This window comes from Oreochromis aureus, linkage group 12, assembly GCF_013358895.1.
Source record: "Oreochromis aureus strain Israel breed Guangdong linkage group 12, ZZ_aureus, whole genome shotgun sequence".
In the NCBI taxonomy this organism is placed as follows: domain Eukaryota; kingdom Metazoa; phylum Chordata; class Actinopteri; order Cichliformes; family Cichlidae; genus Oreochromis; species Oreochromis aureus.
In genome coordinates this window covers 6710412-6729560 of record NC_052953.1, presented here as the reverse complement: position 1 = coordinate 6729560, position 19149 = coordinate 6710412, and the positions used below count along the sequence as shown (strand labels likewise).

General features: G+C 38.2%; 1 protein-coding gene across 1 annotated transcript; it reads right to left on the bottom strand.

Annotated features, from left to right (window-relative positions):
- Positions 1–4423: 4423 nt before the first annotated feature.
- Positions 4424–13347, bottom strand: LOC116313575 (peptidyl-prolyl cis-trans isomerase C). Its single transcript, XM_031731324.2, has 6 exons — positions 12688–13347; positions 10551–10664; positions 9011–9104; positions 8817–8884; positions 8584–8700; positions 4424–5937 (listed from the first exon to the last, which is right to left on the bottom strand). Exons 1-6 carry the CDS (start codon positions 12790–12792, stop codon positions 5809–5811), a joined length of 627 nt encoding a protein of 208 aa, XP_031587184.1. The 5' UTR covers positions 12793–13347; the 3' UTR covers positions 4424–5808.
- Positions 13348–19149: the final 5802 nt, after the last annotated feature.

Below are 19149 nucleotides of genomic sequence, written 5' to 3'. Positions count from 1 at the left end.
TGTCTGAGGTTTGGTGGTAATGAGGCCTGTCATCCTTCCACGCAGCCTCTCTCCCTCCCTCTCTCTTTTCTTTCTTTCTTTTTTCATTGATCCACTAACAGATCCCCAATATAACAACTAGCAGTCGCTGTGGGAGCATCCCCTCGTTCCTCTCCTCTCCTCCTCCTCCTTCTCCTCGACACGTATCCCTCTGGACCATTTAAAAACCTACCACCACTTTCTCTCTCTCTGTCCTCTGCCTCTCTGTCTCTTTCCCTCTGTGTCTCTCTATCGTGTTTTGTTTCTCTCCTCCGTCCTCCTAAACCCCCCTCCATCTCCGGCTCTCGGCTCCTTCGCCGGGTTCAGACAGTCTTGTTATATCGGCTGACAAACAGAAAGGGGTTTCTCCACGGCGTGCCGATGTGGAGGTGGTGGATGTTTAAGGTGGTAGTTTGTCCATCTGTCCATCGTCTCACCTGGTGTTCCTGTGGAAAAATAAAACAACCCCAGCTAGGAAATATAGACTCAGCTGAGAAGTTTCAGAGAGAGGAAAGTAACAGGATCAAAAAATGACATTTCTGAGTGAGTTTATATTACATCTAAAATAAGCTTCCAGTCTTACAGGCTACCAGCAGAGCCCTTATTTATTTTATTAGCACATAGTGGCTTTCAAACCTTTAAAACAGATTATTTTAAATGTCTCTATTTAGCTTTAATTCACTGACAGTGAGTTGCAGGTCAGAACAGTTGTAAGGTTTCTAAATTACAAAAGTTGTTTTAACTGGTTTCAAATGGAAGACTTTTTGCCACAACTTTGTGATCACATACAATTAAGCATCTACAGATGATCGTTTAACAAAATTATGAGATGAACAAAGGTTTGGATGTCCTAAGCGAATCTTAAGACACTTCTTACTTGCCACAATTTCTTTATTAGTCATCTTTACAGCTTGATATGCACTGTAGCAGCGTGACTAAGAACTGAAAACATAAAAGAATGGAAACTTGAAGCCAGGATATACATGTTCTTAAAATTTAAATCATTCAAAACTATGTCTACTCATGAATTCATAATAAATGGACCAAATAAGACATGCAGTACACATAGAAAAAAAAGACACGACCACCATTATTTCAACCAGGCAGTTTTTAGACTCCAGATGTGAAGTAGTTCTGTAATGTTTAATTTACCTCTTAATGGGACCATAATTTAGAAAACCAACCAGGTTCAAATTAATCAGGATATATAAAAAAGACTGAAACCATAAGTTCATCAATAACTTTTTACTAAGGTGATAAATCAAAGCAAAAACTTTGATTGAAGCAGGGTAATTGCAGGGACTGTGATACAGTCTGATTTGTTTTTGCAATCAGAGGACAGTCCTCATTTCTTCGTGTTACTGTGGTCCCTAAAAACACTCTGGCCTCTCATTGCTCTCTGCTTGACAATTTTAGCAGACCACAGAGTTGGAGCAAAGAAAGCAAAGAAAGCAAAGAACAGTCCAAGCAGCACATAATATCAGAAACACAATGAGGCCGTAAGATGTTTCTGCATCTGTTACGTAAAAACTGAAACAGTTTTACATCAGTTGCAGAGCTGATTTGAAGTTCAAAACCAGGAAATTAGAAAGAATGAGGTAGACGAAAAATTGTAAGAAACCACAAAAATATGTTTCTCTATAACAAAATATCCAATATTCCACAGCTCAAAGAAATTAATCTTTGGTGTCATGTTTAACCAGTAATTTTAGTTAATTTTAGAAGTAATCTAGTATGGTAACTGTGTAACGTGTAGATTTAATGACATTTAGAATCAAATGAACAAACCAGAAACATGACAGGAAACGAACGTGAACAATCTGAGCAGATAAACAAACCAACGACCTTTCTGATTATTTAAATACCTCTCCCATATTCTGTTCATCTTTAGCTGCTCTGTAATAAACAGGTGTCAGTGAAATTATTTTCTTATTTTGTTAATTTGTGAAGATCTGACTTTTCAGAAGAAGGAAGGCTTTGAGCAGACGGCTGTGATACATTTCATTGTTTTCTGTCGACTTCCTGTCTTCCTCCAGAGATTTCTGCTCCATTTTGACCTTTGTGTTCGAAGATGTTTTCCCCCCTGTGTGTGTGTGTGTGTGTTTATCTGTTTGTATCAGTGTGTGTATGTGTGTATGTTGTAGAACAGGGGAAAACAAATCACCCGCTGTAGTTCTCATTAGCAGCAGTTTTGTGTCAGCGCTGAGAGATCAGCTGTCAGCTCTCGGCCTTCCGCTGCAGCTTCACCTTTTACCAACTATAATTACACCATTTAACAGCAACGCTCCTCAAACAGCCACCCGCAAATGCTTAAAGTAGGGTTTAATATACAGCACAAAGGCTGTTTGGATTGTTTAGTGTAGGTTTGTAACTGTAAGACAACAGGTGTTGTGTTCCAGTCATACCTATTCACAACTATTCAAACAGATTATCTGTAATTGATCATTGATATATATATATAAAATTATGTTAACTCTCTCCATAAATCTGTACACAGCGGGTAAAATTTAACACATCACCAATTTGCTAAGTAATATGTTTCTAAGTAAATATATTTCTGACATGAAATTCTCACCAGATGTCGGTAACAACCCTTCCAATCCACACATGCGAAGACATCAAACCATAATGTCCATAATATGTGTAATAATGAGAAATGAAAAAGTATGAAGTAGGTACATGCTTGGTGAAATTTATTTAATCCTTCATACAAAAGTCTTTGTTGGTGATGACGGCTTCAAGAAGCCTCCTTATGTAGAAACCAGTCACATGTGGGATTTTGGCCCATTCTTCCATTCAAACAGTCTTCAGATCCTGAAGGTTCCAGTGGCCCCTTTCATAAACTCTGAGCTTTAGTTGTTCCACAGATTTTCATTTGGATTCAGGTCTGGTGATTGGCTGGGACATTCTAGCAGCTCTATTTTCTTTCTCTGAAACCATTGAGAGCTTCCTTGGCTGCGTGTTTGGGATTATTGTCTGTGAAGATTCTCAGTCATCCAGGTCATCGTAGTCAAAGGAGTTTGCAAAGAAAAAAGCGTCTGGACTTCTTTAAGTTGCTTGAAGACGTTTCACCTCTCATCCGAGAAGCTTCTTCAGTTCTAAGGTCAAATGGCCGGGATTGGGATTTGGGATTATTGTCTTGCTGAAACATCCACCATCATTTTATCCTCATCATCCTGGTAGATGGCAGCAGATTTTTATCAATTATATCAAGCGTGCTTGTGCCATGTGCTGGCAAAACAGCCCTACATGATGACATTCCCACCTCTAAACTTCACTCTTGGTATGAGATACCTTTAGACCTTCAAACATGGTGTATATACTGAATTCTCCCAGTTTTTTACAGGCTTGTCTAAATGTTGTCTAAATGCACTTTAAACGTGCTTCAATATGCTTTTTCTTCAGCAATTGAGTCTTGTACGGTGAGCGTGCATAGAGGCTATGGGCTGTGCATTACCTGTTGTTTTCCTTTGAAATAATTGTACCTGATGATTTCAGATCTTGCTGTAGCTCTCCACAAGTGGCCCTTGGCTCTCGAACAACTCTTCTGATAATTATTTTCCCTACTCTGTCTGAAATCTTGTGAAAAGAACCTGATCGTGGCCGGTTCATGGTGAAATGATGGTCTTTCCACTTCCGGACTATGGCACCAACAGTGATCACTGGAAAATCTTCTGTAATCAATGTCAGTCACAATCAGTGTGTTTTGCAAAAGTAAGGCTGTGAAGGTCTTGAGCTCAGTTTTTATGTGTGACACCTATTTATACGCCATGAGTTGGGACTGAACCAGCTGATATTAATTTATGCTAAGTGGCAGGATTGCTTTCTAATTACTGATAGACTTTGGCTAGTGTCATGACTTTCCATACCTTTTGGCACCTGCCTTTCTCCATGTGTTCAATACTTTTTCTGTGTCATTTCTCGCTGTTACACAACTTAATATATGGCCATGGTTTGTCTCTTTGCGTGTGTGGATTGAATGGGCTCTTACCAACATCTGTGCAGCAAGCAATAAGCCATTTTTATTGTCATATGAAAATTCACCACATCAGAATCCATACGAGATGAGCATATTTAATCCTAATTACAGTTTTTAAAAAGGGACGTTTATGCTTTTACTGCTTGTAGGTTGTATATTTTTGGGGTTGTGTTCGTAGCATGTGTCAAAAACCACCTAAACAGTCATTTATGTTAGGGGCTTAAAAAAACAAAACAATGTGGTTTACAATGTAGTGGCTATAATGTTAATTTTATTATCATTTAGTGGCTTCTTAATTGTTCCACTTGATATGACACACAGAATTTACAGCTACCTGAATTAGCAAAGCGGACCAGCTGATGGCTGATGGTAGGTGAATGGTGAAAAGCCAGAGACACAAGAAGTAAAAACAAATATAAAGACTAGTTCCGGTTGTTTTGCAATAACATTTTTATTGTAGAAAACATATTCATTGGCACTTTCCTTTATTGTTGCTGAAATAAAGAAAAAATGTTTCTTAAAGAGGTTTAAATGTTGTATTAGCTGCAGTGGCACAAGAATATGTTCTACAGTATGTTACCATGACAGTTTTGGGGTCGTTACAAAAGAACTGACAGTTCACCAACTTCACTGAAAAGCGTCCGTACAGAACTCATTTTCACAATTTTTGAACGATTTCATCCTGTGCAGTTTGTGCTGTAGTTTTTGCAAACATGATATGGTGCATAATGTGTTCCCAAGCACAATGCAAACGCTATGTTTACAGTGATGCAATGTTAAAAAAAACATTATCTGGCACTTGACATGTGCTACATATTTCTTGCATATGCATGTTAACAGATTTTAAAATTCTGATATTTATGAAATAGATGCATAGGAAGTGCATTTGGCAAAGAAAAAATGATTTGGCCACAAATGCTACATAAGTGTTTCTGATGGCAGATTATACAGTGTCTTCATTATTTGTTACTGATGCTAGATGATACTAACTGGCATCATCCACGTAAAGTAGTGAAGTATACTAATGTGTAACACCATTAGCATTTACCACAGTGAACCTGATGAATACTGAACACAGCGACTCACACACTGCCACGACTCCTCTGTTAAAGACTTTGTATTTTGAGGTGTTGATATGTTTTTCCTTTTCCCTGCCGCAACTCTGAAATGGGTCATTTCGGAAATGTAAAGCTTCCATTTGATGGTCTAAGAATGACAAACTAATATTAATATTAATACTAATACTAATATTTATGAACCTGTACATTGGCACTCCAGGTTTAACACCTTCTTTTGAACTGTTTTCTCAGAAAGTTAATACCTGTTAGTTAGCTACTGTAACGATTTCTGTTAATAACTTAATAGAAATTTCCAATTTATATTACATCTGCATACAATGGAAATCAATCAGAAGTCACAATCTGCTTTAGCTACTTTACCCACAATTGCTGAATGCTAACAAGGTAGCATTAGCAAGCTCATTATTACTATACATGTTAAGAATTACAACACTTAACATGTATAGTTAACATTAGCCACTGGTGTATGTTAGCATGTAAACATTAGCTTGTGAGTTAATATGTTCCCAGTTAGCATCATATGAGCTTGCTTGGTGAAATTTTTAGACTTTTTTAGTTATAAGTGTGTTAAAAAGTACCCAGTCCAACATGCTAGCACCCCAGAAAGAGCACGTTAACATACTAAAGGAATTTTAAAAAACTGGCACGTTTTCAGTGGGACTAATGATTAATCACTAATGTATAGTATTTTCTACTATATTTCTCCTACAGACAGTCTTGCACCATTGGCATTTACCAGCCCTCCACCTCCACTACGAAGGGCTCTTTAACGGGGATCCTGCCACTGTTGACGATCACACACTCTGTGTATGGCAGGTTCCTGTCGTTGGTGTCCTGAAGCTCAATGGTGTGAACCACAGCCTGCAAAAGGAGATCCACAGAAGCAGGTTAGATACTTTATTTTAGTGACAGTGAATCACACATCAGTTTGTTTTAGATGTCATCTTTAACATGCAGTGCAATATTTCCACTAAACACGTGACAACACGATTTTGAACGTGTGACAATGGATCAAGTCATTAAAGTCCCATTCACACAGGTCTTAAAACTAGCATTTGACCATCTGGTAACCACAGGTTGTGAGGGGAAAACGTGCATTTCCTAATTCTTGTGTTCTTAGTTTGAATACAAGTGATGGACTTGCAAACAATGTCTTGCTATTCTCATAAGCTTTAATGAAAAGTACAACCCAAACCGGAAATAAAGAAGGTTTGCCTTCAAAGTAAAATTGCACCTTTTTAAACTTACTGGCTGTGGGGTTAAGACAACTTTTACTTTGAAGGCAAATATTCTCCATTTTGCATCACACTTTGTCACATTTATGCTATTAATTAGCAAGTATTTGCAGCCAAAAATGAAAAACTACAGATAAATGCAGAAATCTGATGGGAATCAAAGCAATCACTAGAAGGTTTTTGGTGCAGCCAATCTCCAACCTTCCTTTTATCTCAAAACTTTATGAAAGAACAGTTGTCAAACAGCTAACAGATCATCTGCAGAGGAATGGCAGGTTTCAGAGCCCATCACAGAAACAGCTTTAGTGAAGGTTACAAATGATCTTCTTATGGCCTCTGACAGTGGACTCATCTCTGTGCTTGTCCTGCTAGACCTCCGTGCAGCGTTTGATACTGTTGACCATAATATTTTATTACAGAGATTACAGCACGCTGTAGGTATTACAGGTACTGCGCTGCAGGGGTTTGTATCATATCTGTCTAACAGACTCCAATTTGATCATAACACAGACCAATTAGTTAAACTGCAGGAATGTCTTAAAGACATAAAGACCTGGATGGCCGCTAACTTCATGCTTCTTAATTCAGATAAAACTGAGGTTATTGTACTCGGCCCTAAAGATCATAGAAATATAGTATCAACCAGATTTTTACTCTGGATGGCTTTACCTTGGCCTCCAGTACTACTGTGAGGAACCTTGGAGTCATTTTTGACCAGGAAATTTCCTTCAATGCACATACTAAACAAACAAATAGAACTTCTTTCTTCCATTTGCATAATATCTCTAAAATCAGAAATCCTTTACAGCACACGATTAGAAAATGTCCTTCCTTTCCTACCTTCTTCTACCCAGGGCAGATTCAGTCTGATAATGATGAACAAAACCTGCCAAATTAAAACATATTTTCCACTTCCATGTGTAGTATTTATCTTATTCTGTCCCTTGTTACATTACACTCACTGTTTTCTCAGCACTTTGCCTTTACTACACTCTCAGAGAAAGCCCAGTAAATTTTGGAAACCTAAGTAATAGTTTCCTGCCCTCTGCTGAGTCCCCACACCTCAGAACATTGCTAATACTGACCTTCCCTAGCTCCAGCCTTTGAATGCCTGTGTTCATCTCTCTTGTTGCTTCCTGGTACCTCAAGATTAAAATCTTCTACTTGATTTAACGTTTTGCCAAGTTTTGCTCCTGCTGAATGCAGCCCAAGTCTGGATTATTTCCTGTACGGGTGGAGTTCCTGAAGCTGTACTAGAAACTAGTTCGCCTGTGGCAGACCTTTCAGAACAAATACAAGGACTAAGAGAATCAAATGTGAGCTTACTTTCTTTAATAGTTTGTAGATTTAGTAACTCATTAGCTCTCAGTGAAGAGTCTTTGAGCTTCCTGAAAACCAGAGTCCTCTCAAACCAGCTGTGTTCAGCTCAAACATCAGTACTCTTCTTTAAAAATAGAAAAATAAATAAATAAAAACGGAAGAAGGAAACAGAACTTTATGAGCCCTCTGAGCAGACAGGAAAATGCCTACCCCAGCTCTCCTTTTAAGTAGGAGGGTCCAGTTTTGTGATAATATGCAACGGTTTAATGTCTCTTAGGTGCACTTTGTGTTAATTTGGAGTTTTGTGCATTACATGCAAATGCTTCTCTTTAGTGTGATTTTTCATCTTGCTGGTCATTCTTATTTTGATCTCCATTTATGGCTCATTCAGCTGAATTGTTTATGTTTTGACATGTTTGAATGGGACTGCTAATTACTCATGGTTCTTCACAGGTAATGTTAGTCGACACCTTGCTTCTGCCCGTTTCCACCCATTCAATTATTATTAGGCTTTTTTTTGGCCAATTACAAATTAAAGTCTGGACAACATTTTAGGTCCATCTAAGAGGGCACAAAGACAACCATAAAAAGAAAAGAAAAACATTTTAACATTCGTTTCAGCATGTAATACTGGTTGGTTGGCAGTCCAACAGTTTCCCATCTCTATTTCTGTTCATATATTTTATACTCAATTTGTTCTGGCTTTGTTTTCATTTTCTCTTTGGATTGTTTTTAGTTCTCTGCTGTCACTGAGGTCATTTTATGCATCTCTGAAGTTTTTTTGAGATTCTGCTCAGGGGCCCACTTCTGTATCACACCGCTCACCCTGTAGGCTGTTAACAGATTATTTCACAGTCAGGACACATTTGCACAAATAAACCCACACCTTCTCCTCCCCTGCAACCAGATGTAAGAAAAAGATTAATGGAAAAAAATCTTAAGTTCCACCCACCATCCCATCCAGGACTTTGCCAAAAACCACATGTTTCCCATCCAGCCACGGAGCTTTGGAAGCTAGGATGAAGAACTGGGACCCATTGGTGTCTGGCCCAGCATTTGCCATGCTCACCTGGTACACAGTTACACACACAACTCTTTGTTATGTCATGTTATCATTTTCATATTTAGGTTTGAGTCAACTACCTCATTCTCCAATACATGAATTGATAATGAGAGTGTGCTCACCCAGCCTGCTCCAAGGTGCTTCAGTTTGAAGTTCTCATCTGCAAAAGTTGTTCCATAAATGCTGTGACCTAGATTTAAAAAAAAGAGGATTCAGGAGATTCAGTTAAGCTCTGATGGATTTTTTTTTTCCTGAAATGTAAAATGATCAAGGTTTTAATTCAATGTGTAGGTACTACTTTGACTTTCATTCCTACCTCCAGACCCATCACCAGCTGTGAAATCTCCTCCTTGGATCATAAAATCCTTGATGACTCTGTGAAACTTCGTCCCTTTGTACCCATAACCTTTCTGCAGAGACACATGTAAAAACATAATGCTGCAACACAAAGACCACTGTGCATCAAGAGTGATACACAATTATGAAACTGCAAAACAAAAAAAACAAAAAAAAGAATTGATCAAAGTGAAAACTAGATTTTTCCTTTTTTCCTTTTTCACCACCTGTGGATACATTTGTATGTCACAAACATGTTATGGAACTCAAAATATAAACATGTTGTACAAGTAACCTTGGAAACAATGTCAACGCTAATTTCCAACTTTCTGAGGCCTTTATGGGGCCTGACTGACATGTTGTGGTTATGATGATGGCTACATTTAATCACCATTAATCGCTACCCCTAAATGTTATGTGTGTGTTTTCATCTGTTTGTGTATTCACATGCAAGTTGTATTTGACATATTAATTTGTAAAGATTATATACATTCACTGATCATTTCATTAGCTACACCTGTTGAATACTTGCTAATACAAATATTTCATCTGCCAGTCTCGTGACAGCAGCTCAGTGCATTTAGGCATGGAGACTGCTGAAGTTCAAACCAGCATCAGAGCAACTGAACGAGGAAGACGGGTGCTTTCAGTGAATGTGGCATGGTTGTCTGGAGTATTTTGGTCTACTGGATTGTTTCTGCCAAATCAATTCTAGGGTTTAAAGAGAAAATATCTAGTGAGCGGCAGTTCTTTGGGCAAAAATGCCTTTTAGATGCCAGATGTCAGAGGAGAATAGCCAGACACCTTCAAGCTGACAGAAAGGCAACAGTAACTCAAAAAGCAAACCAAGGTATGCAGAAGAGTATCTCTGAATTTCCAGATTGCTGAACCTTGACGCAGATGGGTTACAGCAGCAGAAGACCAGGATTCAATGACCACAGTTTGTTTTCATGGGCATTGTATTTTGTTGCCTGCTTTAATAAGTCTTGATTTCTGCTACAATATTTGGATGTACCGTGTATCAACAGGTTGATGGTGGTGGCGTAATGGTGTGGGGGAATATTTTCTTGGCATAATTTGGCCCCCCAATACAAACTGAGCACTTATTTTAACACCACAGCCACAACACAGAATATTGTTGCTGACCACACTCTACCAATTTTCTGATGGCTGCTTCCAACAGGTTAGAAAGCTGAAATCATCTTAAACTGTTCTCTTGGGCATGAGAATGAATTCACTCAAAGGTCACCAGATGTCAGTCCAACAGACCACCTTTAGGATGTGGTGGAATGGGAAATTCACATCAAGGATGTAACTGTCATGCCAATATGAACCAAGATCTCTGAGGAATGTTTCCAGCACCTAGTTGAATCTTTGCCATAAGAGATTCAGGCAGTTCTGAAGGCAAAAGAGGTTCCAACCCAGTACTAGCAAGGTGTATCAATTGAAGTGACTGCTGAATATATACCATAATCACATTAGTGTGTGTGGAAATGTGTATTTGTCCAACATCATCCTACCTCTCCAGTTGCCAGTGCGACAAAGTTATTCACTGTTAGAGGGACGACCTCTCCAAACAGACCAATGACGATCCGCCCCACCTCATGACCTCCCACCGTTATGTCAAAAAATACCTGGAAAACAAAACAGCTGTCATTTAATAAAACGTCATACAACGTATTGCCAGCATTTCACACATGTACTGCAGCCATGTACTTTTCTAGACATGTGATGACCAACTAAGCTTTTGTGAGAACAGAAAAGCGGCGTCCAGTGTCCTTCCTCTTGTACACGCTTTCAAGATAATGACCTTACCTAAAATAAACCCATTTCCAGAAGCCATATTCACCCGAAGTGCACAATTTAAACAATGCTCCTCCAGGGTTTTTTAGGAGCTTGAGAGTGAGTTTAAGATAGCATGTGAATTTAGCTGTCTCCTACAGTCCCATTTATTTTTTTATAGTCTGAAGTTAGAGGATCATCCAAGTACATCCCACTGTTGCAAATAGTAGGAGCCTTTGTAAACATGACGCCAAAGGAATCATCTCCATCTGATAAGCCGGAGAGGTTCAGATAAAACTTTATGTAGCACATGGATGTCAACATTAATTTTGTCAAAATCATAATTTCATGGTAAAGAATTAACTTCCATGCTCTTATGCAAACTTAACTCTGAGTTTATTATTCAACTTTTTATACTGAGCACTCATCCTCTGCGTCTATATGGAAGCGTGCTACTTTTCCTTTGCAACCAGAATATGTCTTGAATATGTGGGTGAGGCCATATTAACCATAATAGGGAGTCAGTTTCGCTCTGCCATCTCTGTTGCATTTACGTATCAGGTTTCTGTGGCTCCAAAAACGGACCAGAGCTCCTACTTTAGAACATCATATCACAGAAATGTGTGGTTTCATTAGAGCTATGCACCCTTTAAGCACAGAATAAAAGAAATACAACAACTACAATGTCAAGACAGGATCTCATGGCTGTTTAAAGAAGGTCCTTAACATCGCCTCAGGGTACACCAGGGTTTGAGCTCCACATATGTTAACACAGTGTTTGCAAAATGGTTCTGAAAGTTCAGGTGTGGGGGTTTTTGTATCATCAAAACATTATTATTGCAATATAAAACTCCATGTTACACATTTACTTTGTATTTTCTATGCAGCTTTTCCATCTTAAAAAAATAAAATAATAATAATAATAATGATAATAATAAATCCAGAATTAAAAGAGTATGTAACATCAAAGGTTGTAATTGACACTAACGAGGTTAACAAGGGTGAAAACTGAGAAGAAACCAAATAAAGAAAAGAGGTGCTGCCTGTCTTATGGTCTGTATCTGTGCAAGATGTCAACAGGCCTCAGCCCAAGTATATCAAGTTTTTTGAGAGGTTAGCCAATACCAACATGGTGCCAGAAAAGCTAAAGACACTTAGAGACCAAATGTTCCTCATGTAAGAAATCTGATGTGTGATGCACCTGTAAATGCAGATGCAGGAGTCAGATTCTTGTTTTTAAAAAAGAGAATAATCCTACAATGAAAAAAACGAGCCAAAGGCATGCCAGATGATAGACAGGTAATTTTATTGAAAATCACGCTGTAGTGATTTTTCTTAATACACTTTCTCCATGTTTAAATGAATTTCAAAGTAAAAGCAGGAATCTGGTTCACACACTGTGGCTGAATAACCGAGTGTGAGTTTAACAGATGGCTTTTGCAGATGTTGGGCGGCTCGTGCCTTTTCGGGGTTTGTGCATGTTTATTACAGCCTCTGATTAAGGAGGTCACACATTTATCTAAGAGTGTGCGCGTGTGTTCGCCTGCGGGCAAACGCACTACGCATTAAGTTCATCTCAATGGACACGTGTACAGCTGTGTGTGTGTGTGTGTGTGTGTGTGTGTGTGTGTGTGTGTGTGTGTCCCACATATTCTCGAAGAATCACGGAGACAGAAGCCTTGGCCTCCTCCTATCGTCACCGGACACGTCTCCCCTCGCACTCCGGGTGACCTGTGCGCGCGTGCCCTTCCTGCAGTACCGCACTTCTGCGGGATCGCCGTGAACGCACGAGAAGATGCAGATCTAGCACGCGGAAAAGAAGCCGACGCGGTTTTGGATTAATGCAAATAAATGCGGCAAAATATCGGCACCCACCTTCTCTGTGACTTTCGGTCCTGTCCGTGAAACTGCGCCGGACACCGACTGCAGGACGACGGCAGAGAGGAAAAGGAGAGCAGGGAGGCTCGTCCGGAGGTCCATCTTTGATTAGCGGAGACAGGCCCCTGCTGCGAGAACCGCCGAAAGGGCGAGAGGATAAAGAGGCAGTCACAGCAAGTCACAGCTGGAAGGCTGGCCGGGGAACGGCGCTCATAACCCGGCTACATCATAAGACCACTCCCCCCTGTGGGCTGACTCTCGACCAAAGACCTGCCTACTGAGAGGGAGAGGAGAGCAGACAGAGTGAAAGGAAAAGACGGGACTGAAGAGGAAACAAGAATAGCAGAGAAAATAAATGTTAAGACTTGAGAAAGAGGAGAGGAGGTTTAAGCAAATAGATGAGAGGAAGCAAAGTGACAGTGGAGGAGAGGAGAGACGAAACAACAGGAGAAAATTTAATTTAAATGGAAAAGGGAAAGAAAATTAAAGAAGAGGAGAAAAGATGAGCAATGACTTAGAAAAACAAGGGAAGGACACAGTGAGAGAGGGAAAGATCTGAGGTGAATAATCAAGGGAATGAGGATATATGACAAAACAAGGAGAGGAAAAAATGGAAGAGAATACAAGGAAGCGACATGTGAGGAAACAGGTGGAGAGAACACAAAGTTAATAAAGGAGATTTGAGGGAGAAGTCAAAGAAATAGTGGTGCTTTGCTGATATTAAAATAATAGATTCAATACATGTGGCTTTATGCCTTTCTAACCATTATTTCTTTTACCCGTTTACTTTTTTTTTGCCCAGAAAATGATGATAGGCACCTGACCTGGGTATTTATAAACTGGATTTACTGTTGCTTAACTCATTTAGGAATACCTAAATACCTAAACTCATTTCAGGTTGTATTGAATAAAACATTAAACCCAATTTTGATGATTATAGTTTACGACGATATAGTGTCATAAAGGAGGATAATGCAGAGTATGCATACTGGCTAATGACTTGTGATCAGAAAGTTGTTTGTCAGTGTGCATGTAGCATCACAGTCAAATCCTCCACTGGGTTGTTACACAGGTTTCAAAACAGCAAAAATGCTATCTTGTCAGGATTGTATTTTGCCGTGTGTAATAAAAAAAAAATCTGTGCTTATATTAGTGATAGACTGTATATAAAAGATGGATGAAGCATGAGCAGTGAAGTAGTGAAGACAATGTAAACATCTATTCTTTCTACTGACCAGCAGGAGATGAGTTTTCTTTCACTGCCAGCCTTTCCCACCTGTGACTTCTGAAAACACTTTCATGATGAGTTTGTGGTGTCAGTAGTTTCAAATCTTTCTTCAATACAAAAATATGTTCAAATTGTAAATGTTGGTCCCATTTAAAATAAAATAAACAACAAAGCAGGGTAAACGTAAGTGCAAAGTTACCTTGTAAGTAATTAGATCCTATTATGTTAGGGTGCAGTGTCCCTTTCATTTCTTCATCAGATACCATAAAAGCCAACACAGGAGGTAATTATCCAACGAGCTGTAACGTATATCTGGATGCACCATATATTTGACACAGGTGACGTTGGCATGTCCATCTCTATGATAATCAGGTATGCAGTGCAGACACATGACATATAGCACATATGACAGTGAGCATCTTATTTCTCACTTAAGTTCACTTTGCTATGTGTGTCATTAATAATAAAAGTTTTATGGAAATTATGCAGGGCTCTTTAAGTGTGTTAAAGAATAGATGAATTATATATGCTTCTGTAAGATTGTCTAATATACAGAATTTAAAAAATCTAAAAACACAAGCTACTATTTTCCCATGAGAATAATCATACCTCAAAACAGGGAAAAAAGATTCTGTAGCTCAGAGGATTATATTTTTCTTGACTAACTGACAAAGAGTTGCATTTCGCAGTATGCAGTGATCTATAAGGTGCAGTGGCTTGTTTTTGACACTAAATGAAGGATAATGAAGTCCATACAGCAGAGTATTTTATCTTTAAAATACTTTACTGCATTAAAAACACCTCAGGTCTGCTTGGGCTTGGCTTCAGCTGCAGGAAATAAAGCTGAAAAAGAGAATATAAGTCCCCCCTGAATACATGTCTATAGAGATGAATTATAATAGTCAGCCTGCCGTGACCTTAACACCACAGCAGGGACACACACACACATACACACACGGTTATCGGCCTCCTGTCAAAGCAGCCCGTCCATTCGTCTTTTCCTGCCGCCATCCGCCGAATTAATTAAGCAGAAATGTAAACGTTTTAATTGAATGTCAAAGCAGGACCTTAACAACATGCTCCTATGTAAATGAAAGTGACACCGCTTTAAACCTGTGTGTTTACATGTGGGTTTTTACCAAGGTTACAGCAGCCTAGTCATGTATTTATGCATGTGTGTGTGTGTGTGTGCTGCACAGCGTAAATGAACTACAAACATTTTAATTGAATTAACACCACTTGTGTACTAACTGGCCCCATGCATTTAAACCAGTAAGGTTTCAATCAACCAATAGTGGAAGTGAACCCTGTAAACATCTCCAGACTTTAATGGCCACAAAAGTGATTCATAGCCATTTTAATTACAAGTAAATTAGATGATCATTTTTATCTATAAATCAAGATTTGATTTGTTGATCATTTTGTCTGACTTCTCTCTGTCACTGATGGGTTGTGTGTTATAAAGGCAGTTAAAATGGAACCCATAGAGCTTGAGTATTAGTCATACTCTGACTTCCTTTAAGTGAAACTAAGTCAACTGAAATAGTTGTCTGATACTTGAAAGCTTGTTGGATTGATGGATTGACATTTTACTTGTAAAGCAAAACCTGAGGTCAATTTTCTTGGGAATAATTCAACAGTGGGAAAATTCTTTTGGGACAGTGTGCATCACAAGTACTTCCATTCCAGCCTGGGCCGCAAAAAATCCCCTCTATTAATAGTGTTTCTATTAAAGCACTGTTTTTTTTAACTACTAGGTGTTGCAGGCAGCAGTTCATTTTGCATTGTGCTGTAGTCTTTTATATTAGTACTCATAGACAATATAAAGGATGATCAAACTAGACTTCCCGTGTGAGGTGTGAAGCTGACTATGAAACCAAGGACACCCCATGTTTGCTGACTAATGAGAAGTTAGTCAATGTGTAGCCAATTAGCATAACCTCAATAATTCTCCTTTCTGATTCTAATAATGACCATAATTTAGAAAATTGACACATTGTTCTATTCACAGAGCGACAAACCTGAGGCCAGTTTTCCCATAAAATATTATACAACTGCTAAAAAGCCATGTTGGCCCCTGCTAGCCATTTTAGTGTCGGCTTCACTTTCAGAATCAAAAGCTATGTTGACCTTTCATACTGTCCTTTGGTGCTATTTTAAAAAATGAGGTTGTTCAATAAAATAGTTGCAGCTGTTTTACAGCTTGAACTAGATTAACAGCACAGCATTTTTAATTTCTCTTTGATATTTGGGCATATTGGGGCCCAATGAATGTAAAAACAAAGAATTACCAGATTTTTATTTTTTTTTTACCTTATTTTTGTTTTTAAGGAAAATAAGAGCCAAATATGAGGATATTCGTTTAAAATTTCGATAGAACAGTAGCAGTATAATGTCCTCGTAAGTGGATATCAGGCCCTTGTAGAGCAAAATTGAGTATTTTGGTCTAAATAACCCAAAATGTGATGTCCACATATGTGGACGCCAGGTCCTAGGAGGTTGAGGCAGTTCTGCGCTGAGTTCACTTTTCAGGAGAGGCAAATGTAGAATTTATGGTACAACTGCTCTATTTGCCTGCATAGAGCCTACACGAAGGGATTTCCAACCTTGCTTGAATGTATAATGTGCATGCACATAATGAACAGTATGTAAGTCAGTGTGGGTGACACTGTGTCTCATCCTGATGGGGTTAAAAACTGTGCTGGAACAGCAAAAGGAATGACAACTGAGCTCACCTTCAACAGGAGGAACAGAAGCTCAAAAACTCTATAAAAACAAACAAACAAAAAACTAAAAGTGCTTTTATCTTCCTTGAGAAGAGACCCCTTGTGGTCATGAATGTGATTACGTGTCTACATATAGAATTCAGGCTGATGACTCCATCACTGCAGGAAACCTCATTAGTAGCACAGTAGATAAAATATTGTGTAAAATCTATACGAGGATGTCCTCATGTGGTCATTTTTACCATGAAGTCTGCTCTCTGGAAGCAACTTTATATTTAAAGACAATATATTAGTGGTGTAAGTAATATTCAGCCACTGGTATCAGGGACTGTACCGTATACACGAGAAGACTCTTATTCTCTTCATTAATTTCAAACATATCATTGTAAGCAATCTTTAAAAAAAAAAAAAACACTCGTGCATGCCCCTGCTACAGTGTTGCTTGGCCTGTTTGTGCTGTTGGCAAATTTATATACTTAATCACACTGAGAGAAGCTTAAAAAATTAGATGTTATTGTTAAGAAATAAAAATGATACAATGCTTTTATAAGGTTATAGCTGAATAAATGCTGAAAATGGGCCATTTTAGCTCATTACTAGGTTGTTGCTAGGTAACAAGAATATGTCAGAACTTCTGATATAGATAAGAACCTTCAGGGGCCTAAGATGTAACCGTGTGCTAAGGGGGGAAAAACAAACCAAAAAAATAAATAAATAAAATGCATCAACAATCAAAAATACAGCATGAGAATCAAAGGCAGTAACTGCAGTGGACAGTTTTCATTTTTTCCACGGATGGCTACAAGAGTAGCCAATGGGATCAAAGATGGATCTGTATAGGGTGATTCTAGTCCGAGGGCTGCTGCCACTCATTTGTATCGGTTCTATTTACACTTATCTTTTATCCTTTATCATACATTACTGCACACAGTTATTGTACAGCCATACCTGAGTTTGAATGATTTTTAAATAATTGTAATCTAAAGTTAAACTGCTTCCATGTTGCTGTTGAAAATGAAACTCCTCTTGCATTCCTGCAATGTTCTCACATGCAGGAATACACAGCTTTGCTAAATGAACTCTTGTTTATATTGTGTTTTTTCCTTTCCTGCAGCCGTCTAAATAATTAGCTTTTGTTGTAGAAAATGATGAATTTGGGCAGTTAATTTATTGATCGTCCGGCTCCTTTCGATGTGCTTTGCTTTAGAAAGTCATTAATCAATGGATGAAAACACCTAATTCTACTCCTGCTCTGTTTTCCCCCCTTTTCTTTTCTTTCTTTATGCATTCTGTCTGGAATGGAAAATCCCCCGCGGCATTATGGAAACGAATCAAAACTATGAGCTAAAAAATGATGGTGATGAAGAAGAAATATAAGAAATGTACATTTAGAAAAAAAAACCCTGAATACATTATTTGTATCTGCTGGTTAGGGAACATTTGCTTCAATGTTACATTTGTAATGATAAAAACAAACACCACAGCTTCAGTTTCAGCTTAAAGTGGGAGTCATGCTGATGTTAAAAAAGACCTTTATATTAAATATTATGAATTTGTTCCAATGAATGGTGCTACAATATCATAAGTGGATGAAAATAAATGTTGAAAATTCATTTTCAAAGATGAAATGAAACAGCTGACAATGACAATAACAAGGGTTAGTATGAATATTATTCACATTTACCATTATTTTGTATGGTCTTTTAAAGTTTTTCGCATTTAACACCACAAATGACCTCAGTATGACAACCAAAACATGACAGAAGTGGTGTGTTATTTATGTGCAATCTTCTAATCTCACATTGAAATACCTCCACTCTCTTATCATGTTGATGAACAAGTTAAAACAATATATTATGAGTCAACAGTCTGTACACACAAGAGGGCAAAAAACTATGATGAACAAATGCGTAGTGTAGCTGTTTGACTATTATACACAGCGAGCACAATGAAGAGGAAGCCAGCATTTAAATGTAAAGTGTTATGATAAATTACAAATTCTTACAATAATTCATGACAGAACATAAGGAACATGAGAAAAAAATAGTAAAGTGAACTTTCAGATCATCTCTGGCGTCTTTAACGGTGCATTTGGGGTTTAGTTTTCCTCACACGGGGCTCTTTTTGTCCCAGACAATTATTTAGTGGCGAAGTAAGCTAGGACCAAAATAAACATATTTGGTAGAGGGCGCAATTTCCTGCTCAGTGTAGCAAAGGAAGTTCAGCTCATAGACTGAAGAACCCCGCTGATGTTGTTTTGTGGCTGCAGTTATTTACTTTTATATAGATAAGAATGAAAACTACAGAATTTCTCCACTATGGGACTATTAGGTGTTGTAATTCTCCAACAGGAATGTGGAGTTTTAATTATATATTTTTGTGCATTATTTTTGTAGTATAAAATAAAAACAAATCTGAGGCAAGTGCTAGCATTGTAAAATGTAGTTTATCTACATTGAACAAATTAATCTGTATGTGTAAAACTAATATTAACTACAATAAGTT